This window comes from Budorcas taxicolor, chromosome 3 (genome assembly GCF_023091745.1).
Source record: "Budorcas taxicolor isolate Tak-1 chromosome 3, Takin1.1, whole genome shotgun sequence".
In the NCBI taxonomy this organism is placed as follows: Eukaryota; Metazoa; Chordata; class Mammalia; order Artiodactyla; family Bovidae; genus Budorcas; species Budorcas taxicolor.
In genome coordinates, this window is record NC_068912.1 from 17,013,315 (window position 1) to 17,039,204 (window position 25,890).

Sequence of the window (25,890 nt, forward strand, 5' to 3'; positions counted from 1 at the left end):
CCTTTTTTATATACAACTATTTGAACCTAGGACTTCCCAGGTGGCTCAGTGGTAAAGAGCCTGCCTGCCAATTTCGGGGCCTCGGGTTTGATCCCTGGTCCTGGAAGAGCCCACATGCTGTGGGGCAACTAAGCCCAAGTACCACAGCTACTGAGTCCTTGCTCTAGAGCTGGGGAACCATGACTGCTGAAGCCCGAGCGCCCCAGAGCCTGTGTTCCTCAACAAGAGAAGCCGCTGCAGTGAGAAACCTACACAGCGCAACCAGAGAGTAACCGCCGCTTGCCGCAACTGGAGGAAAGTCTGAGCAGCAACGAAGACCCAGAAAGAAGTGCCTTCTTCTATGGATATGTTTCCTGGGCCGTCAGCTCTTAGTTGCGGCAGCTGTTAGTTGCGGCATGCAGCGTCTCACCGCGGCACGCAGTCTCTCTAGTAGTGCTCAGCTGGCTTAGTTGCTCCACAGCACGTGGGATCTTCCCAGTTCAGGGATCGAAACTGTGCCTCTTGCATTAGCAGGCAGATTCTCCAGGGAAGCCTGGAGGCCTTTTATTTTTTTGTTTATTTTGCCCAGATGAGGTATGCTTCCGCCGATCCTGAGAGCGTGTCTGAACACTGGCAGGTATCTGAAGTTGCCTGCAGCTCGAGGCATTTAAGCCCATTTTCCAGTCCTCAGTATGGCAGGTTGCTGTGTTGAGTCCTCACCTGGGGAGGTCCAGCAGCAGTCTTTGGGTTATTTTTAGCACAAATGATGCAGTTCTGAGAGATGGCTGGGTCGCCTTTTGTAGGCTAGGCCCCATTGTATACTTCTGACTCCGCTGTAGGGGGCCTCTCCCACGTGATGGGTACCACTGCAAACGGGCTGCCACAGTGTCCACGAGCGCCTGAGGGATCACAGCTCTTTCCTGTGCCCTACACTTGCAGCCAGGTGTGGTGTGGTCAGAGCGAAACGCCACTCTCTGGTCCTCTCTGTCCTTTTCTGAATGCACTGGCTGGCATTTTGATAACACAGTCGGTGGGGGAGGGATGCTATCGCCGCTTGCTAATGGCCTTCCTTTGCTGCTTGGTCAGCTGCCCCGTTGCCTTTCACATGGTGAGGGACATCAAGGAGAGGTGCTCTACTTGGCATTCTATAGTTGTTGGAACCAATAGTTTTGTACCTCGCCAGAGACTCCACGCCTGGGGTGGATCAAGAGCTTTTTTGCACCATCTCAGTGTTAACCAGACTATGATGCACCTGTGTTTACCAGAAAGTCTTTGCTCATCTCCCACTGCCCATCTTACCTGGAGCTCCTGTGGGGAAATGGGAGTTGGGTGCCTCAAGTGCAAGGGAGCCCCTGGGCTTCTTTGTTAAATCATTGCGTTCCTCCCTTTCTACCACGCTGCTGCCGGAAGGGGACCCCTTCCAGGGGGTAAGAGTGGGTTCTTGTCTAACACTCAGAAATTGTCTGAGATGACATAGGTGCTGGCAAAGCACGAGACTTCATTGGGAAGGGACCCCCAGGTGGAGAGCAGCAGGGTAGGGAGAGCCAGGAGGGCTGCTCTGCCACGTGGCTTGAAGCCTCAGGCTTCACGGGGATGGGGCTAACTTTCTGTGTCGTCTCTGGCCAGCCATCTTGCTTGGCCCATATGTGGCCTGACTCAGGGCCCCTCCTGGTGGGGCTCGTACCTCTCACCTAAGATGGATTCCAGCAAGAAAAGTCCTGGGACATTGGCAGGACAATATTGTGGAGGAGCATCTCCTCCCTCCTTTTGGCCCCTCCAGAATTTTCCCCATGTTAGTTTTGGGGGGGGCAGCCCTGTGTTCCTGATTGGGACCTCCTGTTGTGAGACAACTCATGCAAGCTGTTATCATCATGCCTGAGCAAGGCATGTGGTTTTGGTCAATGATTCCCTAATAATACGAGAGGCTCCTGTCTTTTTATTGGTTTCTTATGTTTTAGCCTAGGGCAGTCTTTTTCTAATATCCTTCCTCCTTACAGTCAGCATATCGTTCCTTCCCCAGCGGCACTATGTCTCCTTGGGTTACTCGCCTTTAGGAGTCCAATGCGATGATCAGAAAAGCGGTGTTACGTTCTGCGTCTCCTTTCTTTTGTCATCGTTCCTGTTGTTGCTACCAATTGAGAAGGGTTCATTCCAAATACACCGTCTAATTTTTGCCCCAAACTATATGAGGTGTTTTGCCCAGAAAAGGTCAAATTTACTATTCTATTATATTCAGAGGCTTCAGGATCTGCATCAGTCTATCAGTTCAGTTGCTCAGTCGTGTCCGACTCTTTGCGACCCCGTGAATCGCAGCACGCCAGGCCTCCCTGTCCGTCACCATCTCCTGGAGTTCACTCAGACTCACGTCCATCGAGTCCGTGATGCCATCCAGCCATCTCATCTTCTCTCATCCCCTCTTCCTCCTGACCCCAATGCCTCCCAGCATCAGAATCTTTTTCCAATGAGTCAACTCTTCGCATGAGGTGGCCAAAGTATTGGAGTTTCAGCTTCAGCATTATTCCTTCCAAAGAACACCCAGGACTGATCTCCTTCAGAATGGACTGGTTGGATCTCCCTGCAGTCCAAGGGACTCTCAAGAGTCTTCTCCAACACCACAGTTCAAAAGCTCAATTCTTCGGCATTTGCATCTAGGTCCCCTCAGTAACTGTGTAAGGGAAACTGCCCTGCCCCAGGAGTGACTCCTGGCCCAAACTGAGTGCCTTGTTGGATCTTGGGTGGTGATACCACACCAGTTCCTGTGCCTCAGGGATTTTCTAATTGATCCCTATAAGGAGTGGGAGCTAGTCGGACCACTTCCTGAGCCCCGGGTTGGGAATTGAAGCTGAATAGGAATGGGAGGTGAAGGAAGGAGTGGACATATTGGCATAACAGCTGGAGCAGCTGGGACAGCCAGCTTGGCCCCAGGTTGGAGCAATCTGTCCTCACCCTTCTCCCTTCTCTTTCCTTCCTGTAGGATAGACTTTCCTTGGGCTTCTTGTACCATAAAGTGACACTGTCTGGCTTTTTCTCACCCTGATGTCACAGCACAAATGCTCGCGCAAAGAGGATTTCATCATTCTTCCCCTCTTCTTCACAGAACAGCTATGCTATTTCTTGTTGTTTAGTTGCTAAGTTGTGTTTGACTCATTCAAAGGCCACCAGAAAACCATAAATAGCAACTGGCCGTCTCTATCAATCAGAAGGGTGCCTTTTGCCTCAGCATCTACCAACCAGGCTGGGTTCTGGGGTGGGGCTTCTGGTGAGATTTTAGGAACCAAGTGAAACCTTTCTCTTCTCTCTGGGAATGTCCTTTCCTCCACTGACAGTCTAAGTGGAGACATGGTACCAAAACCAAATGGAATAAAAAAACCCAAAGAACAGAAAACTCTGAATTTACTCTCAAGTTTGGTCTTGGGGTTTGACATGTCATAAGAACCACCAACTAAAACCCCACGGAATGTGACTCTTGGGAGAGTTGTTGGATCCAGACCATCAACACAGGAGACCAGAAATAATGTAGCAAAGCTCTGGCTTTTCCAGTGGTCACGTAGGGATGTGAGAGCTGGACCATAAAGAAGGCTGAGCGCCGAAGAGCTGATGCTTTTGAACTGTGGTGCTGGAGAAGACTGTTGAGAGTTCCTTGGACAGCAAGGAGATCCAACCAGTCCATTCTAAAGGAAATCAACCCTGAATATTCACTGGAAGGACTGATGCTGAAACTGAAGCTCGCAATGGCTGATGCAAAGAGCCAGTTCATTAGAAGAGACCCTGATGCTGGGAATGATTGAAGACAGGAGGAGAGGGGATGACAGAGGACAAGAAGGCTGGATGGCACCACCTGACTCAATGGACATGAACTTGAGCAAAGAGATAGTGAAGGACAGGGAAGCCTGGCGTGCTGCAATCCATGTGGTCACAAAGAGTGGGACTGAACACCACCACAGCAAAGTGTACAGAGTCCCGAGGCAACCCTGCCTAAACCCCTTGTGGGGTCATAACAGGTACTGTGGCTACACATTGTTACAATAAAACATCATCTGCCTCTCAGTCAGCTTCATAGCTGACATCAGATCGCTTATCCAAAATGTGCCCCAGAGGGCTTTTTTTAGGAATAGTTAAAATATCCCAATTTTTAAAGACAGAAATACAAGACAAATGAAACGTAAGCGGCACACACATGCTAGCATACAAAGAAACAAACCAACCAGTTCACAAATTGGGTAAAATATCTAGCAATTATTTCCTGTAACTGGGTACTCCACTCAAGTACAAAGCAAATTGGCTTATCCCACAGGAAAAAACTCAAGAGAAGTAATCAAATTTCAAGTTCTAGCTCTACACACCAGAGTGGCTTACCCAAGTGTACTGAGCCCATCAACTGTACACACCAGAGCGATTTACCCAACTGCACTGAGCCCGTCAACTCCCAGATCTTGACTCTTTGCTACCACTACCAAGCGCTGGAGTAGCCAGTGCCATTTTGGGGAACTTCAAGGGAAGATCCTCAGGACAAGAGGTCCTGGCAGCTGCTCGGGACTTAGTCCAAAATTCCCCAACCAAGTCAGAGGGCCATGAGCAGCAAGGGTCCTTGATGGTTTCATCAAAATTTGTTACAGAGTCTAAGCTCATACTGCTCTCCGAATAACAGGCCAGCCAATCACCAGATGGGTTGTTGTGGCAAGGAATGGCGACTTTATTCAGAAAGCCAGCAGACAAGAAGACAGCAGGCTAACTTCCCAAGAAACCACCTTCCCCGAGTTAGGATGCAGGCTTCTTTTATACTAAAAGGGGAGAGGCTGAAGTCCTGGTTCCAGGATGTGTTAACTTTTTCCTTCTTGCAACCATTCCCAGGTGGGCCTGGTGAGGCTGTTTTTTTGTGAGCTAATCAAAGGTATTTTAGCTTAATCCTCATTCCTTGGGAGGCAGGAGTCCCAGAGATGGGCCAATATGCAATGTCTAAACTGATAGGCAACATCCCTTTAGTAATTAACTTGTAACAGAATAATACTAAGGGCTTCCCCTGTGGCTCAGTGGTAAAAAATGTGCCTGCAATGCAGGAGTCGCAGGAGATCTGGGTTTGATCCCTGGGTCAGGAAGATCCCCTGGAGAAGGAAATGGCAACCCACTCCAGTATTCTTGCCTGGATTACCCCATAGACAGAGGAGCCTAGGGGGTCACAGTGCTAGGGGGTCGCAAAGAATTGGACACAACTGAAGCAACTTAGCACGTACACTCGGAATAATACAAAGTTTCTTCCCTATCATAGTGACAATAATTTCTTAATATCACCTAGTAACTAGTTCATAATCAAATTTCCCTGATTGTTTTAAAAAAATGTCTTTTTACTCTTTGGACCACTCAGAACAAGGTCGATATTCTATACTACATTTGGTTATATCTTAAGGATCTAACTGAAGCGAGCCTTGCCCACCCCCTTCCTCCACCATACCTCTCTCATATATCATTGAGCTATTGAAGATACTGGATAAATTTTCCAGTAGAAGTACCTGCATTCTGGATCTGTTTGATTTATTTGGTGTTATTAAATATGTTCCTCTGTAAATGGATGTTTCCCTAGAGACTTGGTTAGTTTCACGCTCTGCTCTTGAGAAAGAAAGCCTTACAGGTGGTGCTGTGTGCTAACACTGCATCTCTTCAGGAGGCAAGAAGCGCCTCGCGGGTGGGGTTCTACTTTTAGTGATTCTAAGATTGACTGGTGGCTTCAGGTGGTGATAACCTGACTGATCCCTTGTAAAATTCCCTTCCAGGGTTTCATCTGGTAGTTTTATTCATTGATGATAATTTCCTGCCTCAAATTTATTAGTGGTTGCAAAATGGTAATTTTCCAGTTCTATCATTTTTTTCTCACTCATTAATTGGAAATCTTTTGCAAAGAACTTTCCCTCCTCAACTAGGAGACTTTGGTGACCCTGAAATACAATTCTTGCAGTAAAGGAGGGACAAATGCTTATTAAAGGATAAGTGCAAATTAAAGGGCAAAATTCCTTCCTTTAATGGCCAGTATTCAGAGTAAGGTGTTGGTGCTCTACCCCGCCTGTTTCTCTAACCCTCTGGCCGTTTATCCTCCTAGCCTCCTTTCAGTATCACTCTGGCTACATTTTGTATGTTCAATGTTTCGAGTGCCTTCATTAATCTTTTCCCCAGTTTAGATTGCCCTGTCTTAGGTGACGGGAATGCTGGGAGCGTTGTGTGCTTTTTGCTGTTCCCCCATTTTTTGATATCTTTGCTTTCTGGCACAAGATGCCCCAAGTCTCATCCTGAGTATCTCCTGTTGACCTGGAACCGACCTTTCCTCCAAGGACGTGTGCACCAGCACATCTCACTGTTGTCAAACAGTCTGTTGCTTCTAGGCTTTTTGAGTGACCTTATGAGATTTTTACTTCACTTATTTTATACTTATATCTCTTTTCCTCTTGCTCTGAAAACAGTGATTCCTAATGTTTATTATTATACATTAAATAATAGTATAATAAGTTGATATTAAAAATAGATAATAATACTATTATTAAATAATAGTATAATAATAGCCATAAAAGCTTCAAATAATGCCAATTTTACTATTAAAATGTATACTACCAAATGAAATGCAATATATCTTCATATCTTTATTTGTCCTTGGGGAAAAACTAACTCTGCCATATTCTCCCTGTATTTTAAAAGAACAAACTGTACTTCATCAAAAAATAGACAAACTGTACTTCATCAAAATTTAAAATCTTTATGTTTTAAAGGACACTATCAAGGAAGTGAAAAAAACAAGGGAACTTGAGTCCAGAATATATATTTAAAAAATTTTAAAAATAAAACCCCTAACAAAACAAAGAAATCTCACAACTCATCAATCAAAAGGCAAAAAACTCAATTAAAAAGCAAGGAGATAATCTGGGTAGACATTTCTCTGAAGAAAATATTCAAATGGCCAATATGCACATGAAAAAATGTTCAGTGTTATTAGCCATCAGGGAAATGCAAATCAAAACCACAATAAGATACCTATCACCCCACTATAATTGCTATAGTCAAAAGACAAATAACAACAAGTGCTAGTGAAGATGTAGAGAAACTGAAACCCTCATACCTTGCTGCTGGGGCTGTAAAATGGTGCAGCCCCTGTGGAACAGTGTGGCAGTTCCTTTCAAAGTTAAACACAGAGTTTCTCTAACACCCAGCAATTCCACTTCTAGATATACATCCCAAAGAGTTGAAAATATATTATGTCCACACAAACACTCGTACATAAATGTTTGTGGCAATATTTTTCAAATAGCAAAAGAGTAGAAACAGCCCAAATGCTATCAACTGATGAATGGATAAACAGATTGTGGTATATACATCCCACAGAATGATTATTTGGCCATACGAAGGAACGAAGTACTGATACTTGCCACAAGAGAGATGAATCTACCTCTAAAAATGGTACACTAGGTGAAAGCCACTGGTACACAAAATGTCACATATATGACCCCATTTACATGCAATGTTCAGAACAAATAAATCCATGGAGACAATGCAGGTTGGTGGCTGCCAGAAACAGGAGTGACAGGAAGAATGCTGATAGGTAGGGGCTTCCTTGAAGGGGATGAAAATGTTCTAAGTTAGGTAGTGGCTATGGCTGCACAAATCTATGAATATACTAGAAACACTGAACTTTTGAAAAGGGTGAACTGGATTACATCTCAATTTAAAAACAAAAACAATTTTCTTCCAATATTTGTTCCCTACAGACCCAAAGAAGAAAACTTCCGTTACTTTAACCCTGTTTCCCCACTTGTCTCTTAATTTTAGCCAGGGCTGCAGGCTTCCCACGTAATTCCCAGTGGTAATAAGTCTGCCTGCCAACGCAGGAAACGTGGGCTTGATCTCTGGGTTGGGAAGATCCCCTGGAGGAGGAAACAGTAACTCACTCCAGTATTCTGCCTGGAGAATTCCATGGACATAGAAGCCTGGCGGGCTACAGTCCGTGCGGTGACAAGGACACGACTGAACACACACGCACACACACAGCCCTTACACACACCCGGGGACGGGGCAGCAGGGCGCAGGCGCCTTTCTCCGTTGGAAGGAGGGGAGGGGCTCTCCCCGCCCGTATGGGATGACTCCGCCCACTCCTAGCTTGCCCCGCCTCCCTCGCGCAAGGATGTGGGTGGCAGCGAGTGGCCGGCGCAATCAGCGCTGGCGCCCCAGGTTCGGTTTCCGCGGGTGTGCGTGGCTGCTCCTTGGAGCTTGGTGGCGCGTGGGCGCTCGGCAATGAGCAGGACCTGGCGTGTTACTGCCTTTCCCCACATAATCGACTCAGGCGGCGCCGCATCCCGGGTGCTTTTTGCCAAGCCCTACTGGAAGCAGTCGCCAAGCGTCGCCGGGCCGTCCCCCTGACACTCCCTGTCCTTGCGCGCGGGAAAACTGCTGCCCAGCGGCGGTAGGGACGAGGCCCTAGAACAGGGCAGTCTTTCTGTCAAGGGCCACATAGTAAATACTTTATGCTTTTCAGGCCATATGGTCTCTGTCACAACTACTGTGTTTTTGTAGCAAAGCAGTAGCCATAGATAGTATGTAAAGAAATGCAAGTGGCCTGTTTCATTAAACTACGCGTGGACTCTCAAGTCTGAATCCCATATATCTCATGAAATATTCTTTTGCTTTCTTCAGCCATCTAAAAATTAAAAAAAAAAACCATTCTTAGCCTCTGGCTGTGAAAGAGCGTGGTTTGCCAAGGCCGGTGCCCCTTTACTGGTTCCGGTATTTGTCGAGGACTCGTGGCCTAAACAGCCCGGGGAATTCACTGACACAGAGCTGAGAACATTGCTCTAACTGAAGATGAGGTTAGACAGTTCTCTGATTCCACCACCTTCCCTTCCCTACGCCCAGCATATCAGGGACAAGGGCCATGAGGACCAACCTATCTCAGCAAATTTCTCATAATTCCATTTTATTTTATTCCTTTGGACTTTTTTGGTAGGAAAACTAAATTCTTTTGAAGTTTATTTTATATTTGATTGTGGTAAATGGAAAACCATTGGATCCAGAGTGTGCCTTCTTCCAGCATCTCAGTTTCAGAGGTTATATAGCCTCTGCAACAAAGCTGGTTCAGAGAGCTGCGATTCTGTCTGGAGGACAGCATGCCAACCTCAGCCACCTGGCTCAGCCCATTGGAACAGAAGCCCTTCCGCTGGCTGTCCTCTCCAAAGTGCAGCAGCTCAAAGGCAGGCATCATACAGGGACAGGTGATGTATTCATTTAGTATTTGTGGGTCTGCAGAGGGAGGCATGGGGACAGGATTTAGGCCAGCTCTATTTGGTGGAGCTATAACGTGGCTGGTCTGTAGTTCTACATTTTCTAGTAGCCTTGTTTTTGTTGTTGTTTAGTTGCTAAGTCTTGCCTGATTCTTTGAGATCCCATGGACTGTACCTGCCAGGCTCCGCTGTCCATAGGATACTCCAGGCAAGAATACTGGAGTGGGTATTCTTCTCCAGGGGATCTTCCCATACCAAGGATCCTGTCTCCTGCATTGGCAGGCAGATTCTTTACTGCTAAGTCACCTTTACAAAAGGGAAACCCCCTTTATGAAAGTAAAAATAAACAAGCGGAATACATTTGATATATTTTAACCCGATATTTTGACACATAGCAATATAGAACAGTTATTAATGAAATTTTTTTTACCTTTATTTTGGGTCCTAAGTCTTTGCAACCTGGTGTGTAGTTCACACATCTTGTTGCAGACCAGCCACATGTCAAGCACTCACCAAACACTGGCTGGTGGCCACCATACTGTGCAGTACAGGTTTCAACCAAATGAGACAAGGATTGGGTGCACCTCTTGTCCGTCTAGTCTGTTGGTGATCTGAACTGGGTTTGTTGGTGGAGGGTGGGACAAGGTGTATGTTTTGGAATAGGAGGGTGAGGGTCCATAAGGACCCAGGATAGGTGATGGGGTGTATCCCTTGACCTCTCACGTTGGGAAGAGGGTTTGGAGGGGGAAAGATAATCCAAAAGAAAGTAGTAGAATTTTTTGTGGACCCACAGCTTAAAACAGAAGGGGAGTTTAGTTCTAAGATAAGCAGCAGTTTCATCATTTCAAGCTTTTAAGGTGGTTAACTTTTTTAAAGCTATTTTGAATCAGTTTTATTTATTTAAAGTTTTTTTTTTTTTAAATTTGGTGATCCAGTGCAACTTGCTAGATATCAGTTCCCCAACTAGGGACTGAACCCAGGCCACAGTAGTGAAAGCGTGAATCCTAACCACCAGGGAACTCTCTGATGATTAACCTTTTTGACACCTCTTTCAGGGGCTAAGGAGAGGCCCTTTTCCTTTTGATTTCCCCATCCCTCTGCCACCACAAGCATTTGTGTGTTTAAAGCCCTGCTCCCAGGAGGGCTTTCAGGCAAACTCTCCCCAGAAACTGCACTGCTCCTTCTGGGAATACAGGACTAACTGTGGGTAAGATTCGGAACATCTGAGTTGCACTGAGAGGCCACACCCCTCCCCTTCAGGGAATGGATAACAAAGCCAGTTTTGAGGGGTGAGGGGTGTTTGGAGGGTCGTTTCCCCCAAAATGAAGCCTCTGTTTTGCCCATTTAAGACCCTTCCCCTGGCCCCAACCACAGGTGAGTTTTTGGAGATGTTTGGCTGCCCACAGGGGGCAGTGTTTCCAAACCTCTCTCCACTTAGGCCATTTGAGCGAACCTCTTGGGACCTTGAGCTCCCCAGAGGAAGCAGTGGGGGCCCCACGCTCAGGGAGTGAAACTGGGACAGAATACCCACAGCACAGACATCAGTCATCAGGGGTTTTCCAGGGACAAGGATCACCCGGGGTCATCTGAGAGGAAAAACACTGAGGTCCAGACACTGAGCTCAGGCCCAGAGTCCGGGCAGGAGCGCCTGCGGCTCCGACTGGGAGAAAATGTCAGTGAGAAAAGCAGTTCCACAAACAGACGGGAAAGCGGACACTGTAGAGCAGAAAGACAGAGCCGGAGGAGCTCTGGTCATGTTTATTACAAAATAAAGGTTACAAATCTGGTATAGAAAAGATCCCTAACAGCAGTTCCCCAGCCCACAGGGCCCCCCTGTCGAGTGTGCTGGCGTGGGGGCGCTCAGATGCGAAGGTCCCCGGCCAGGAGGGCGCTGTACCGGGCAGGCGTGAGCGGCAGGTAGGCGCCCCTGGCCTGGTCCAGAATGTAGAGCGGGTCGGACAGCACGCTTGGGTCAAAGCCCTCTTTTGCCATCCGAACCTTCTGCTGCTTGAAGGTCTCTGTGGTGGCCAGGGACTCCTGGGGAAGGGGAGGCCAGAGGAGGCTGAAGTAAGGGGGATTCTGCCCCAGTGGTTCGGGGGAACTGCCTGAGTTTTGTGGAGGGGTAGGTCTGGGGAAAGAGGAGATGAGGCCCAGGTTTAGAGGAGGGGGTGACAGGGAAGGGAAGGGGCCAGGCCTGAAGGACGAAGTGGGGGTGAAAAGCACGTGTCTGGGCAGGCACTGCTTTTTCTCTTCACAGAGTATGTTACATGGGGGTCCTCTAGTGGGGTTTGGGAGCCAGTGACTGCTGCAGATATACAGGGTGAGGTAAAGGGTCAGAGCAGGGGTGGCTGCTTACCTGGAGCCTTAGGAATCGAGGCCGGGCATAAGGTGGCAAGTTCTCAGAAACATGGGCATAGAGCTGCACAAGGTCCAAAGAGTGGGGGGGACGGAGAGCCAGGGCTGCCATCCCAGCCCGGCCTTCATGCCCTGGTGGGTGTGGGGGGCAGGGTCAGCTGTGGGAGCTGACCCCCACGAGGCCCTCTGCTCCCTGTACCTGATGTACCACCACTTCCACATGGTGGGCCTGGTGCCCCTCCCTACTGCCTGGGCACCTGGCACAGTGACTCCGTAGACGTTCACCTCCTGAAGAAAGTCCAGGGCCTCCAAGGCCTCGGCCACCTCGGTGGTGGCCACATTCTCCCCCTTCCACCTGCCAGAGATGGGAAACTGGGAGTCAGGGGGCAGGGCCTCCTGAGCTTGGTGGGGAGACAAAGAGGCTGGGATGAGGGTGAGGTGCCAGATGGTCTCGGGGAAGAAGTTGGAGGCTGGAGAGGAGAGATTAGGTGAGAAGCTGGGTTGGTGCACAGTAGAGGTTTAGAGGGTTTGGGTCCCAGAGATTCAGATGCCCAGGAGAAGAATCAGAAAGTGAGGAGCAGGTACCTGAAAGTATCTCCGGTACGATCATGGAAGCGAAGAAAGCCCTGGTTGTCGCAGACTAACAGGTCCCCGGTGTTGAAGAAAACATCCCCAGGCCGGAAGACGTGCTTCAGCAGCTTTCCCCGGGCCAGCTCTGGCCCCCCAGCATAGCCCAGGAATGGCGACTGCTGGCTCACAGGGGCCACCAGCAGGCCTGGCTCACCTGGCAGAGCCACCGGGGTCAGGGGTGGCCGCCTCCCACGCCATTCTCCATGTACACCACCCCCACCCACCCCACCTGGACACAAACCTGGAGACGTGGCCACACAGTGCCCCTGGGTGTCCCGAACTGGCTCCCCTGTGGCGACATCATAGCGAATCAAAGAGAAGGGGAAGACATGCTGGGGGAAGGGAGACCCAGGGACTGGGTCACTTCCGGTCCATGAGCCCCTCCCCACTAACCACCCCCCCGACTGTCCCCCAGATTTCCTGGCTTCCTCCTGCAACTCACCTTGTAGAGCCAGGAGGCGCGCCCCACAGCACCCTGCTGTCCGGTGTAGTTGAAAGTGGCCACGTTGCCCTCAGTCAGCCCGTATGTCTCCAGCACCTGCAGGGGCCCGAAGCGCCGCACAAAGCGCTCCCAGGTGTCCGGCCGCAGCCCACTTCCCACCACCAGTCGGACCTTATGTCCACGTTCTGCCTTGTTCTGAGACAGGTGGGGAGAGCAGCAGGAGCTTCAGCCTCCGGATGCCGGCCAGCTCCCCGGGCTGGAGCCCTGTTTCCCGTTCTCCTCGACGCCCTTCACTGCGACCACCTTCAGGTGCCCTAAGCATCCGGGTCCGAGCGCCCAGGCTCCTTCTCCCCCTTCCATTTTCTTCTTTTTGCTTCCTCTCTCTGACTCTCAGACAACGGTCTCAGTGGCCCCTGCCAACTGCCCACCTCCCTGCTGCCGTGGCTCTGCCCGGGACCTGCGCCCACGCACCGGGGGCTGGTTGACGAGATACCGGCACAACTCCCCGATGTACTGGAACACCGTCACGCTGTGCTGCTGGCAGTCCTCCCAGAACTGGCCGGCCGAGAACCTGGACTTCAGCACCACTGTGGCCCCTGCCAGGATCGGGGGGGAGAGGAGGAAGGAAGGCGAGCTTATAGCTGGAGGGGGCGTGGGGTCCTGACTCCCTTCTTCCCAGACACCAGCCTTCACTATAGTGTAATTCCCTGAAACACCAGGCTGTGACATTCATACTCGCCACAGGCCAAGCTGGCCCTCGTCCTTTCCACCTGTAATTTAGGGAGGTTAGTGCCCTGTCCCCACTTTCATCCTCACGCAGTCCACTCTCTGAACCCTGCCCCCAGGTCCCAACCCTCTTCTCCATTTGCCCCTTCCTGGCCTCCACAGCCCTCCCATCCCCTGGCCTTTGGAGCCTGGAGTTCCGTGAACTGCGTGCCCCCCTGGTTGCTCAGCCTGTAAGTCTGTGCAGGTGATGCTTCTCCATTGAACCAGGAGCTCCTGGAGAGGAGACCCAGCCTCCTTCCTCTCCATTGTCTACCCTGAAGGGCCCAGGAAGCATCCCCAGGTGAGCACACCACAGTAGGTACTTAGAGGTTTGCTGGCATAAACACTTGCCACGGGGCTGAATGAGGGGTTGCGGTGGGGGAGACTGACCAATGCCCAAGCATCCCACGATGCCCAGCAGGGAGCCGGACATGTGGTACAGTGGGAGGGCGAGGTAGATCACATCCTCCTGGTGGGCACCGCACAGCTGGTAGAACCCCTGGCACTGCAGGACCTTCAGGTGACTGATCCGAGCAGCCTTGGGGAGGCCTGGGGGTGGGGGTGGGGGAGGTCAGGGAAGGGTCTGAACCCAAGCCTTGTCTCCCTCTTTGCCCCCGCTGGGTTTCCCACAGCAAGAGGCAGAGGCAAGGCTGAAACTGAGAAGGCAGGCCGGGATGTCCCAGAAATGAGGGACGTTCAGGGAAGTGGAGAAATGAAGAGGCGTGGGAGGACTGCTGAGGTAGGGGATACTGGCCCTGGGATCACCCTTCTCTTTGGGGGCTGTGGAGGAGGGGCCTAGGAACTAAGGAGGTCATAGTTCCTGTTCCCAGGCCCCTGCCTTCCTTGGCTTTAGATTCTGGGAGGGGAATATCCTCACCCGTGGTGCCGGAGGTGAAGATATACAGGCACGTGTCCGTCATGTTCTGGGGGGCAGACAGGTACCCGGGCACTGGCCCATCCACTTCAGCTGAGGCCTCGGCCAGAAAATCGCTGATTCCAGCAGGACGGGTGTCAGAGCCCACAGCCCACAGGTGAAGCCCCATGCCTCTCAGGGCCGGCAGGTCAGGCTCCAAGGACTCCAAGAATTCTGGACGGGGAGGGAAAACACAGCCCCGCAGTTCTACCCGACCCGGAAGCCTCCCCACACTTTACCCCATTTGTGCCCCCACCCCCGACTCGCACAGTTCCCGAGGAAGGAAGGCTGAAGAGGACAGAACCGACGTCCCATCATGGGCCTGGGACCTGGAGCCCAAGTCTTGGGAAATCTTTGGGAAACCAGAGAGAGGCCCAGCAGCCTCCCGTCACAAGCCCGAAGAACTCTTCTCCGCGCCGCTTCGGAACCCCTTGGAGAGTGCGGCCTCCTCCCCAGCCCACTCCGGCTCGGCCCTCGGCACGCCCCTTTCCGTGGCTGGCCCCGCCCCCGCCTGTCGGGCGCTCGGTCCTTACCTGGCGCCAGCACGAGCGCGCGGGCGCCGCAGCTGCGGAGGCAGTGCTGTAGGGGACCCCGGCGCAGAGCGGTGGGCACAAAGGCCGTGCGCAGGCCGGCCTTGGCCAGCCCGAACCAGAGCCACAGGAACTCTGGGCAGGCGGGGAGCAGCAGCGCCACGGTGGCCCCAGGTGCCAGAGGGGCCGCGCCGTCCCCTTCCCGCACCGCCCGCGCCGCGCCGCTTCCGGCCGCCTGGTCTCTCGCGCAGTGCGCCGCCCGCTCGCCTTCCCCGGCGCCCCCCGTGCCGCCGCCGCCGAGTCCCCCGTCCCAGCCTCGCGCGCGCAAAAAGGCGCGCGCAGCCCGGTTGCTGTGGCGCTCGGCCTCCGCGTAGCTAAAGCGCTGCGCGCCGTGAATGAGAAAGGTGTGCGCCGGGCGCTGCCGGGCCAGCTGCGCGAGGCGCCAGGCCAGGCTGCAGCCCCCCTCGGGACCTTCTGGGTCGGCGGCAGCCGCGGCCAGGGCGCGCGCTCGAAGGGCCCGTTTGCAGCGTAGGGCGCGCATCGTGAAGGCCAAGTCTGCCGCGAGCCAGCGCAACTGCGACCACAGGCGCAGTGGCAGCAGCGGCAGCAGCAGCAGCAGCAGCAGGGGTAGCAGCAGGAGAGGGGCCATGGTGCCCGCTTCCTCCGCTCGGCCTGGTCTGGCCTCAGCAGCTCGCAGACAGGCCCGATACTCCCTTCCGACAAACTGGGGCCGCTGGTCTAGTGCTCAGATCTCTCCTTCCCGGGAGCGCGCGCGCTGGCATACGCCCCTTCCCACCCAGCCCCCCTCCCCACGGGCGAAGAGCGGAGGCCCAGGAGGAGTGCTAGTGGGGGGCGGCCCCGCAGCCTGGCCCTTCCCAGAGCTACGCTCCGCCCCAGGCGCGCTCCCTCCCGGACCTCGCGGCCCGCACCCTACCAGCTCCTGGGCGGCGCTCAAGCCTTCTCTAAACCCCAGGGTCGGGTTGGGTCTGTTTCAAGGTTTTCTCTAGGACAGTCTAGACGTCTGGCTGGACTTTGGACCCCCGGTCAGAGCGCCAGAGCACTAAGAGCCAAGTCCATCGTTCCCCTGTTCCTCTCATTGTCACCGGACGACGGCAGGGTGGCACTACTCTCCCAGGAGCCTGAAGGACTCGGCCTCCTGCCCACATGGTGCTGCAAGTTGCGGCATGGCACGTCGGCCAGAGGCCAGACCCATGCCCTCCCTCCAGCCGCCAGCGGCAGCAACCCCAGGAGATGGGTGGGGGCCGAGAGTGAAGTAGGGGAGAGGTGGGGGCCCAGCCAGCCAGATTTCTGGAGGGGCCACGGAGGCAGAGACCCCATGGAGGCAGAGGCCCCTCCCTTTGGGCAAAGGGACAATAATTGGGGCTAGCCAGCGAAGGCTTTCCATCCTGGTTTTTATTGGGGCAGAGGAAACAGGGGAACTAGAGAGAGGAAGGAAAAGAGGCCTCCGGCAGTTTAAGCTTTCAAAGGAAGGAGCAGCAGCTTTGAGGGATGGGGAAACCTGCATTCTGTAAAAGACAAATTTGCCGGCTTAACAGGAGGAGCTGTCTGCAGTCAGCCCAGACTTCACTCCTTTCTCTTCAGCCTGCCACTCAAGCTCCCAGGACAGCAGCGGAACAAAAGCAGAGCCAAGGAGCTCTTCTGATGGTACACACGGATGGGCAAGTGGCTAGACAGTAAGAGGGTTCCTTCTCTCAGGTATCTGAACTCTCTACACCAGGCACACATATTAGCAACCCCAGCCCAAGCAGGTGGTCCTGCAGTAGCTGGTAAGCATTAGAGTATGACACACTAGCTTCTAGAAGGCAGCTATGCTCACCACTACACCACCAATGTAACACTAGCATTCTGGAAGTTTCTGGAAGCCTTTAGTTTCATGAGATGGATGAGGACAGACAGGCTTCTGGGAGATGGTACAGCATCGATTTCTGCCTGGACAGGTCAGCGCCTGGCCTGCACAGCCAGCAGCAGCAAGAAGGATGTGGGGGTTAAAGCCAACTCCCTCCTGCTCTGGACAAGAAGGGGGCAGGCAGGGAGAGAGAAGGGGAAGGGTGCCAATTAAATCAAGACCACTGGTACATGCACAGGGTAAATGTGGGCAGCAACTCTGGCACAGAAGAGGTTCTGGCTTGTTTTATTGTCATTTAAAAACAACTTTTAAAATGCGATTATCTCTGCCAAAAAAAGAAAAAGAAAAGACAGATCTAAGGAAATGGGGCCATTTGACAGTTCTGTGGAACATGTCTCTGGGGCTCCCAGGGCTCTGGCCCAGCGTGAGGTGAGGTGCCGACTTTGGGTCAGCACAAGCCTCCAGGGCACCCCGGGTGGGGCTGTGGCCTCCCTCTCAGATTCCTTTCTGAACACCTGTGGCATCTGGCCCTCGGAGAGGAAAAGGCGATGTGAGCACATCACAGATTAAATGCTCATTTCACACCGATGTACAGAGAGCAACTATAAAATGCCTGTTCAGAGCAGATCAAGACCCGACAGGGGAGCGGGGAAGGGCGCGCACACAGTTTTTACTCTCATCCTAGCCTCTGTGGCCAGCTGCCCCTCGGCCATTTCTCTCCTCTATTGAAATAGCTTTTGGGGAGGCTGGGGGAGGGGGCGAGGACTTCCTCCACAGTCCAGGCTTCGCACAGTCTCTGGCTTCAGTGGGAGTTTCAGGGGGAGCAGCAGTGCTGGGGCTGTGGGCCCCAGAGAGGAGGGGGTGGGGCTGGGGCTGCATGGCAGCTTCTCGAGAGGGCTGAGCTCCAGGAGGCAGCTCGTCCTTCTCCCCGGGTGAGCTCTGGGATGGGGACAGGCTGCTTCCCCTACGATCTCCCCAGCCTCTGTTAACCTCTGATTCACCAAGGAGGGGAGGGCAGTCCAACTTGGGGTGGACGGGGAACAGGGCCTCAGTCACTGTCAGACCCCACTGCAGAGGACCCTTTCCGTTTCCGCTTGGTGGGCTTCGGTTTTGTGTCTTCTTCCTCCTGGGAGAGAGAGGAGGAAGAGTCGCTAGCAGGGGCAGCTGCCAGGCCCAGCTCCGCCCGCACCCGGCCTCTCCCTGCATCCGTGCGTGGCATGCCCGGCCAGGGGTCTCACCGAGGCACTGCTGGAGCCAGACTCCTCCTCAGCGTTGGGCGGCTGGGTGGCATTCTTTCGACTTCGGGGGCTGGACAGAGCGGCTTTTCGCCGGCTCTTGGGTGGCTTGGTGGAAGAGTCCTCATATTCCTCCGCCAGGGAGAAGAGATCGCTGAACCTGAGGGGGAGAAGGAGCGCTCGGAGGGTGGGCGTCCTGACCCCAGGGCCATGCTCCCACCCTTGTCTCTGCCCTCACGCCAGGGTCTGTTATTTGTTTTCAAGCACCTGGTCTTTCCGGAGACTAAGTCTGTGTCCCCAGCAGGCCACCCTCGCCCAAGCCCTCTCCCACTCCTCCTCAAGGCCACAGGTGCAAGGAGCCTCACTTCATCTTGTGAGCTTCGTCACAGCTCGCCTGGACGTGCTGCAGAGCCTGCAGAATTGGGGTCTGGCTGAAAACTAGAGGGAGAAAGGAGAGCAGGGAAGGGGAGCAGTGAGGTTTCTGAGAGCTGCCCCACCCGGATCCACAGATGGTCTGAGTTGGGGCAGCGCCACGCACGCGGGAGAGGGCGGGGAAGCGTACAGTTCTGCTTGGTGTTGGTCAGGTTGAGACGCAGATTGTCCAGGTGCTCCAAGATCTGCTCCAGAGTCAGCTGGGCCAGCTTGCTGCTGGAACTCCTCAGGCTGCAGGGAAGTCAGGAGAGTGAGTCTGAGCTTGGGGTGCGGGCTCCAGAAGCATGGACAGCCCCTCCACTGGGGTTCCTCCTTAGGACAGAGGCAGCCCCTACAGAGAAAGGGAGGGCAGGACTGGGAGGGGCCGGGCAGGGTAATGGAGGTGTGCTGAGAACAGCGACCAAAGACGGGGCACAAGAAAAAGAGGCGAAGGGGCCACAGTGGTCCTGCACGCCAGGCTGCTTCACACCACTAGGTGTCGCCCGCAAGCCAGGCCGGGACCAAACTGGACTGCCCTGCTGCCGGCCTGTGGGCGCGTGGAGGGTCCCACCTCTGCCTCTTGCGCGGGAGGCTGTTGTTCTTGATGAGCAGGGACTTGATATGCTCAGCCAGCAGCTCGTCATGCTTCATGCACCAGTGCCTCAGGATGCTGGTGGTGAACTGGTCGTCAGGGTGGCAGGGCCGGCTCAGCACCATCTTCACCATCTCCTCGCTGGGCCTGGGGGGAAGAGAGGGGTGCGGGCAGGGGCCCCTGGCTCACACAGCTGACCACAGGAACCCCTGGCGCTCTCTCATGGACTTTTCCCCAGAACCCTGGCCTCCCTACCCCTGTCCCACCCCAGACTTGCGGTAGCTTTCTACTCTCACATCCTTCTCCCTCTTCTCTTTGGGCCAAGGACTGTCTGGTTTCATCCTCTGTGGAAGCCAGGAGACAAGAAGCAAGACTTCTCAGCTTCTGTGGCAGCAGAGGTGCGTGTGTGTGCTGGGAAGGAGCCCCACTGAATCTCCCCACGCTGCCCAAAGCAGTCAGGAAGTGGCCGGGGAGGCAAAAGGACAAGCCTGTGGGGCGTGAGTGCTGCCTGTGCCCTGCCTCGCTGGAGCAGCGGGCCACCCTGGTATCGAGCCCAAGGAAGGGACATGCAGCCCTCCACCTTTCCCACTTCCTGTAGGAAGCTCTGTGCCACTTCCAGTCTCTCAGCCAAGAGAGAAAAGGTGGAAGGAGAGCGAGAAGGTGGGAAGGAAAAGGTGCACAGCTGCTGCCCCATTCACCTGGGGTTTTGGAACAGTGCCTGTGGCAGAGGGAGGGTCTCCCTCTACGCCCCGCCCGTTCAGCCGCCCGCGCTGCAGGGTGAGGGAAGGGACGGTGTGTGGCTCCTCCACTCTGGCCCTTCCTCCTCTAGGACTGGCCTCGCGGTGGCCTCAGGGGCGAGGGGGAGGGGAGCAGGAGCCACCGGGGGTCAGAACTGCTGCGGCAGCAGGAAACAGGGATGTCCGGTCCCCACCTCTGAGGGCAGCTCCTGGTGGGCAGCGGGGTAAAGTCCAGAGGAAGCCCAGATCCCAGGGGACCTGCTTATTTGTAAATCACTTTGGGGGAAGGGCGGAATAAGCAGATGTCAACAACAGGAAAAACCACGGCAGCCAAGGGGCAGGACAGGAGCCCTTTTGTGACAGCGCCTCTTGGTGTGTGCAGAGTGGGGACCAAAGAGCCCCCAGGGCGGGGGCAGAACTCACTTCTCTCTTCGGAGCTGAAGCAGCAGACAGGACAGGGCCTCTGGGTGCTCTACAGGGGAGGGCAGAGGCTGCTCAGAGGAGCGCAAAATTCCGGAAAGAAACTCTGGCACCCCTCCCATCCCCCAACTGCAGCTACTGGCGGGAGTAAAGATAATCTTCAACAAGAAACCAGGAAGAGCGACCCCCAGTCCCACGCCACCTGAGCCCAGTTCAGCACCTGGCTCGGAGGGGCCTGCAGGACACGCCTAAGGAGCAGAAGTGACTGATGGGGGCCTGCCTTTCCGCACTTGGCACTCTGGTGGGAAGGGGAGCTGTGGATCTGGGTGATCTAAAAAGAAGCCCGGGGGCCCAATCCCTGGAGTGTCCTCTCCTCCCCAGTAACACTTGCCGCCCACGACCCTACTCACCCTTGTACTTGAGGTGCTGCAGGATGGGGATGATGGTCTCCAGGGGGATGTTGTGGGCCAGGAAGAGCTGCCAGGCACAGTACTGCTCAAAGGTTTCCCAGTCCAAGCTCTGGACTGAGTAGAGAAGAGACACGCGTATTCATATTCTGTCACACACACACATAGAAGGCCAACCCACTGACTATCGGCACCTCACACAAGGGTGCCACAGGAGTGGGAACAGCGATCCTAAGACCACAGGTACTTTCCCTTTGCAAAGCACACTTCCAAAGCCTTCATGTAGCTTCTGTATTCTCATCACCCTGAGGCTAGAAGGTCAAGGAACTTTTATAGAGCCAAAAAACAGATCCAAACAGATACTGCCAAAGGCCCATGGCAGGCTGGAAGGACCTTCTACCTCATTCTCAGCTCCAGAGCCAGCTTTCCTGTTACTAGAAAGTACACAACAACCTCTGGGAGATAGTGAAGGACAGGGAAGCTTGGCATGCTGCAGTTCATCGGGTCGCAAAGAGTTGGACACAACTGAGAAACTGAACAAGTACACAGGGCTGCCACCCCTCTCATCTCCCAGGGAACCTCAGGGCTTGTTGGCACGCTTACTGAGTATATTGAGGACTGAGTCTTTTCGAAACATGACCAGGTTCCCCATCATCACGTGGCAGACCAGCTCCTGAAGCTAAAGGGGATGAGGAAGAAGGCAGAAACCATTGGTTTTAGAAGAGGCCAGGAAGCTAGTATGGAAGGAGAAGCAGAAGAGCTCATTCAGGAAAAAAAATCAGAGGAAGTGAATGAAACCCGTCATAAAGGAATGGGAAGGAAAGGGCACACGATGGACACCGGGACTCTGAAGGACTGAGGGGACTGGCAAAGGAGCAACTGGCTTCAGTGGGAACCAGACCCCCCTGTTCGGAGCAAAAACTGTTACAAAAAGCCATCCCTTATGTCCTGATGGCAGAGTGAGAAGAGGCAACTTCTCTGCTTGGATGTAGCCTGGGCCCCTGATCCATCCCAGCCTGTGCTGAGGGGGTAAGGGCCATGGGAGGCTGGATTACAGGTGTGGGGAGGAGAGAAGCACAGGTAGGAGGGCTCTTGTGGGGCAGAGCAGAAATGGGACCCCAGTTTAGGACTGAGAAGGGACCACAAGCCAAGCTACAGGCTCGTAGGGACGTATGCGTGAAAGGTCAACTAGAAGTGGTCTGACCATTTTTGTTCTGAGCCAAGAGGAAGACCAACAGAGAGCTGAAAAACAGTCCCCTGGGTTTCCCTGAAGAACAGGAGTGCCCCCAAAGCATGCCCCAAGCATAAGGGGAACTCCAAGTAGGACTGGCCTATACCCAGCCTGCCGCCCTGGGGCTCCACATTCCTTCCCAGCCCCTGGGGCCGAAGGTACACACAGCGGCTGCCAGGAGCAGGGCGCCTGTGAGCAGGACCCCTCTCTGCAGACAGGGGGCGGGGAGCAGGGCCCCATGTCCCCAGGCCTCTTGGGATGACAGCTCTGTGTTCACCTGTGCTGAGTCAATAACAGCCACGATCATGTTGAGCAGCTCCCCGCTCCGCAAGGTCTCATCTGGAAACTGGAGGAAAAGAGGGAAAGAAAGGCAGAAGTCCAAAGTGCACCCCTCAGCTTTCCCCTCACAGCCCATCCCCACTCCCTACACACTGAGGGCATGCTGGGATAGCCAGACGTGGGGTCCTGACATAAATCTCTAAACAAAGACCCAGTAGCTGAGGCTGGGAATTTAATCCTTAAGGAATCCAAGGTTTTAAATGTGTGCGTCCACACAGTGAGTATGAGTGTGTAAGGAAAGGAATGGGGAGCTACCTAGAGACAAAGCGAGAGCTGAATGGGACTGGACATGATGTTAGTTCTGCATGAAGCGACAACAGAATTAGCATTTGCATCTCTGGCAGCAAAGAAATCCAGTGTGTGTTTGGGGAGGGTGCGGGGTGTGCGGTGCGCAGGGCCCCTTCTGGAGAGGGGAGGGGTGCTGGGCATGAGCACCCTTCCTCCCTTGGGTGTTTGGCTGGCATCACACTTTCTCCTGTGATGCCCACAACCTGTGCCCTGATTTCCCTGTTCCTGGGAACTCTCACCAAGTGGAGGAAAAAGAGCTGTTATCTCCTCCTAGGTCCCAATTCCTAGAGACTTGTTAGTAAACAAGGGAAATGGGAGCTGAGTCTCCACTACAGAGGCCCTGGTCTTGAAAGAAATCAGAGAGAACTGGAAGGGCCATCCGACGGCCAGAGAGCTTGAATATGTGAACACGGATCTGGCTGCGAGCCCTGTCTGTCCGGAGTCCAGAGGATGGGGCCAAAGCAGAGGGGACAAGTGGACAGGCCCAGACCCAGCTCACAGGACAAGAATTCTGTGGGTTTTAGACATTTTTCAACATAATGGAAAGAGGCAGGAGGGGACGGCTGTGGTGTGGGAGAAGGGGCCTGCTGAGGCCAGCAGCGAAGGGGAGAGGAGGGTGAGGGCTGTGTGCAACGGGATGATGCGGTCTCCCGAGCCCACCAGCACTGCCGTGCCGTCCCAGGGACACAGATCGAGGTGCTGACCTCTGTGTAGATGGAGGGTGTGAGGTGGCAGAGCAGTCGCACGTCATCCTCCTGGCAGGCCTTCATGTCCATCATTAAGCAGGTGTGCAGGTCGCCCAGCTGGGTGGCCTGGGCAAATGACTCGTACAGGTTCATCTTCCCGGCGGCGGCTTTGCTGCAAGACCAGGCGGGCCTCAGCCAGCAGCCTGACCCTGGCTTCGAACAAGCCCTAAGTAGACCCCCACTCTAGAATCCCTTTGCTGCCCTGGATGCCCTGGGCTCACGTGTCTCATGGCCCGCCCTGGCCTTCCCCAGAGACTTGGCGACTATGGAAATCAGGAGACACTCCTCTTTCTCCCCAACTCTCCCCCATGTTCCAGACAGGGCTCAAACCACAATCAGTGAAGTTACTACCTGGTAGGGCTCATATCACGTTAGAGAAAGCTTTGGGCTCTAAGCAACGAGGGCAATAATACCTACACGTACCTGCTGCTGCTAAGTCGCTTCCGTCGTGTCCGACTCTGTGCGACCCCATAGACGGCAGCCCACCAGGCTCCCCCGTCCCTGGGATTCTCCAGCCAAGAACACTGGAGTGGGTTGCCATTTCCTTCTCCAATGCATGAAAAGTGAAGAGTGAAAGTGAAGTTGCTCAGTCATGTCTGACTCTTCGAGACCCCGTGGACTGTAGCCCACCAGGCTCCTCCATCCATGGGATTCTCCAGGCAAGAGTACTGGAGTGGGGTGCCACCGCCTTCTCCACAGATACCTACCTCACACCATATGCAAAAGACTTCACTCAAAATGGGTCACAGGACTAAATGTAAGAATTGAAATTATATAACTCTTACAGGAGTAAATCACAAATGACAAAAGAAAAAACAAAAAAAACAGGACTTGATCAACATTGAACACTTTTGTGTTTGAAAAGATACCATCAGGAAAGTGAACAGACAACCTACAGAATAGGAAAAAATGTTTACAAACCATGTATTTGATAAGAAAACATCTATATAGAATATCTGAAGAACTCTTAAAAATCCACAAGAAAAAGATAAATACCCAATTGCAAAACAGAGATTGAAACAGAGTTTTTTCCCAAAGAAAATGCAAATGGCCAATAAGCACATGAAAAAATGCTCAGCATCATTTGCCGTCAGGGAGACACAAATCAAAGCAAGGATGAGATGCCGCTTCACGACCATGAGGCTGGCTGTACGCGAAACCCAACAACTGTTGGGGAGCACGTGGAGAGATCAGAACTCTCACACGATGCTGGTGGAAACAAAGTGCTCGCGTCACTTTGGAGAGCAGTCTGGCAATTCTCACAGATGTAAAAACAGTTACCGCTGGACGCAGCAATGCTACTTCTAGGGATATACTCGGGAAAACTGGAAACATCTGTCCGTGCAAAAATCTGTACGTGAGTGTTCACAGCGGCTCTAGTCACAACAGACAAAAAAATGGGAACGACCCAAATGACCATCAGCAGGTGAATGGGTACATAAATCGCGGTGATGTCCATAAACTGGATTATTTGGTCATAAGAAAGAATGAAGTACAGACACACATTACAGTGGAATAAACCCCGAAAACACTGGGCTAAGTGAAAACAGTCAGTCATGAAAGATCAGACACTGTATGATTCCATTTATATGACTATCCAGAATAAGTAAACCTACAGAGGCAGAAAAGCAGATCAGTGTCACACGGGCTGGGTGAGAGGGAGAATGGGACAGTGGCTGCTGACAGGGATGCGGTTTCTTTTTGGGGTGATGAAAACATTCTAAATTAGACAGTAGCAATAGTTACATATCTTTATGAATATACTAAAATCACTGAATTGTACACTTTAAAACTGTTACACACACACACACACACAGAGCTCTGGTGATGACAACCAAGGGGGCTGGGGTGTCGGGCATGATAGGAGAGACACTCTCCAGGATGCTTCCTGACACCTTACACGGGACCACACCCACCTGGCCCTTAGGTAGTACAGCAGGTGGTAGCCAATCTTGGGCTGCTTTTGATATAGCTCAGAGAGAAGGTCCAGAAGCAGAGAGAAGCTGCTGTTGTCTTCTTGCATCTGACACAGGTTCCTGGAGTGGGAGACGGGAGCACAGAGGAAAGCTTCACCTGGGGCAGACTCTCCTGCGGCACTGCCGGGGGGCATGGCTGCCTGTGCCCACTGCACACCCCTCCTTTCTGGAGAACCAGCCTCATTGCCCCAGGACAGAAGCATAAGCGTGCTGACAGGGACGGTGGAGAGGGCAGCGTCTCCTACAGCGAGACCTAAACATCAGACAGAGAGGCTTACCTAAATATTAGGTAGAGAGGCTTCCCCACAGACTCCTCCAGGGACCTACAAGACGAAGGTGATATATGAGAGTCCATGCAGGACAGGGGAGGAAAGGTGCGCTACAGCCAGCTAGTATGGAGGACCAGCTTGAGGCCAGATGCCAGCCTGCTCCTTTCTTAACGAGCATGGAACTTCCTGCTGCCCCAGAGGCTGGCTCACAGAGAAACCAGGGGCCTAACATGGAAGCAGTCTGGTTGATGTCACTGTAAGTGAGACTCCTGCCCTTCAGGGAGTCCCAGGCAAGGGTCCAATCCCACCTGAAGCAGCAAAGACTTGGGGCTGCTGGGTGCAGCAGCAGGGCAGGACATGCAGGGAGGGTTGGCAAGTCCACTGACCCAGGATGCTTGGTGTTCAGCAGGCAAAATAAACCCTCGTTTAAGTGCTTCAGTACGTGTGAGAAGAAAAACAAATGAGGAGATGATCTTCCTCAAGCCCCAAGCAAGGTGCCTCTTAGAC

The 25,890-nt window shown here is 53.3% G+C and overlaps 2 protein-coding genes across 2 annotated transcripts in view; both read right to left on the reverse strand.

The window, feature by feature from the left end:
- Positions 1-11,030: 11,030 nt before the first annotated feature.
- Positions 11,031-15,565, reverse strand: SLC27A3 (solute carrier family 27 member 3). Its single transcript, XM_052637944.1, has 10 exons — positions 14,869-15,565; positions 14,300-14,509; positions 13,813-13,971; positions 13,129-13,253; positions 12,658-12,852; positions 12,457-12,547; positions 12,171-12,369; positions 11,843-11,940; positions 11,587-11,717; positions 11,031-11,267 (listed from the first exon to the last, which is right to left on the reverse strand). Exons 1-10 carry the CDS (start codon positions 15,512-15,514, stop codon positions 11,091-11,093), a joined length of 2,031 nt encoding a protein of 676 aa, XP_052493904.1. The 5' UTR covers positions 15,515-15,565; the 3' UTR covers positions 11,031-11,090.
- A 1,436-nt stretch (positions 15,566-17,001) lies between these two features.
- INTS3 (integrator complex subunit 3) overlaps positions 17,002-25,890 on the reverse strand; it is a 39,428-nt gene continuing 30,539 nt past the window's right edge. Inside the window, exons 19-30 of the mRNA XM_052636734.1 lie at positions 25,393-25,437; positions 25,055-25,174; positions 23,097-23,250; positions 22,043-22,111; positions 21,138-21,213; positions 20,538-20,651; positions 20,131-20,179; positions 18,950-19,117; positions 18,530-18,630; positions 18,333-18,405; positions 17,971-18,127; positions 17,002-17,858 (exon numbers count right to left, since the gene is read on the reverse strand). Of these exons, the coding sequence (XP_052492694.1) occupies positions 17,781-17,858; positions 17,971-18,127; positions 18,333-18,405; positions 18,530-18,630; positions 18,950-19,117; positions 20,131-20,179; positions 20,538-20,651; positions 21,138-21,213; positions 22,043-22,111; positions 23,097-23,250; positions 25,055-25,174; positions 25,393-25,437 (1,204 nt within the window). The 3' untranslated portion in view covers positions 17,002-17,780. The remainder of the gene's footprint in view (positions 17,859-17,970; positions 18,128-18,332; positions 18,406-18,529; positions 18,631-18,949; positions 19,118-20,130; positions 20,180-20,537; positions 20,652-21,137; positions 21,214-22,042; positions 22,112-23,096; positions 23,251-25,054; positions 25,175-25,392; positions 25,438-25,890) is intronic.

Excerpts from the sequence above, each read along its gene's own strand:
- SLC27A3 (XM_052637944.1), bottom strand. The coding sequence starts at position 15,514 with ATGGCCCCTCTCCTGCTGCTACCCCTGCTGCTGCTGCTGCTGCTGCCG. Across the intron at positions 14,510-14,868 it reads CGCGCTCGTGCTGGCGCCAG|AATTCTTGGAGTCCTTGGAG; the intron begins GTAAGGACCGAG and ends CTCCCCGTCCAG. Across the intron at positions 12,548-12,657 it reads GCGCCTCCTGGCTCTACAAG|CATGTCTTCCCCTTCTCTTT; the intron begins GTGAGTTGCAGG and ends CCCTTCCCCCAG.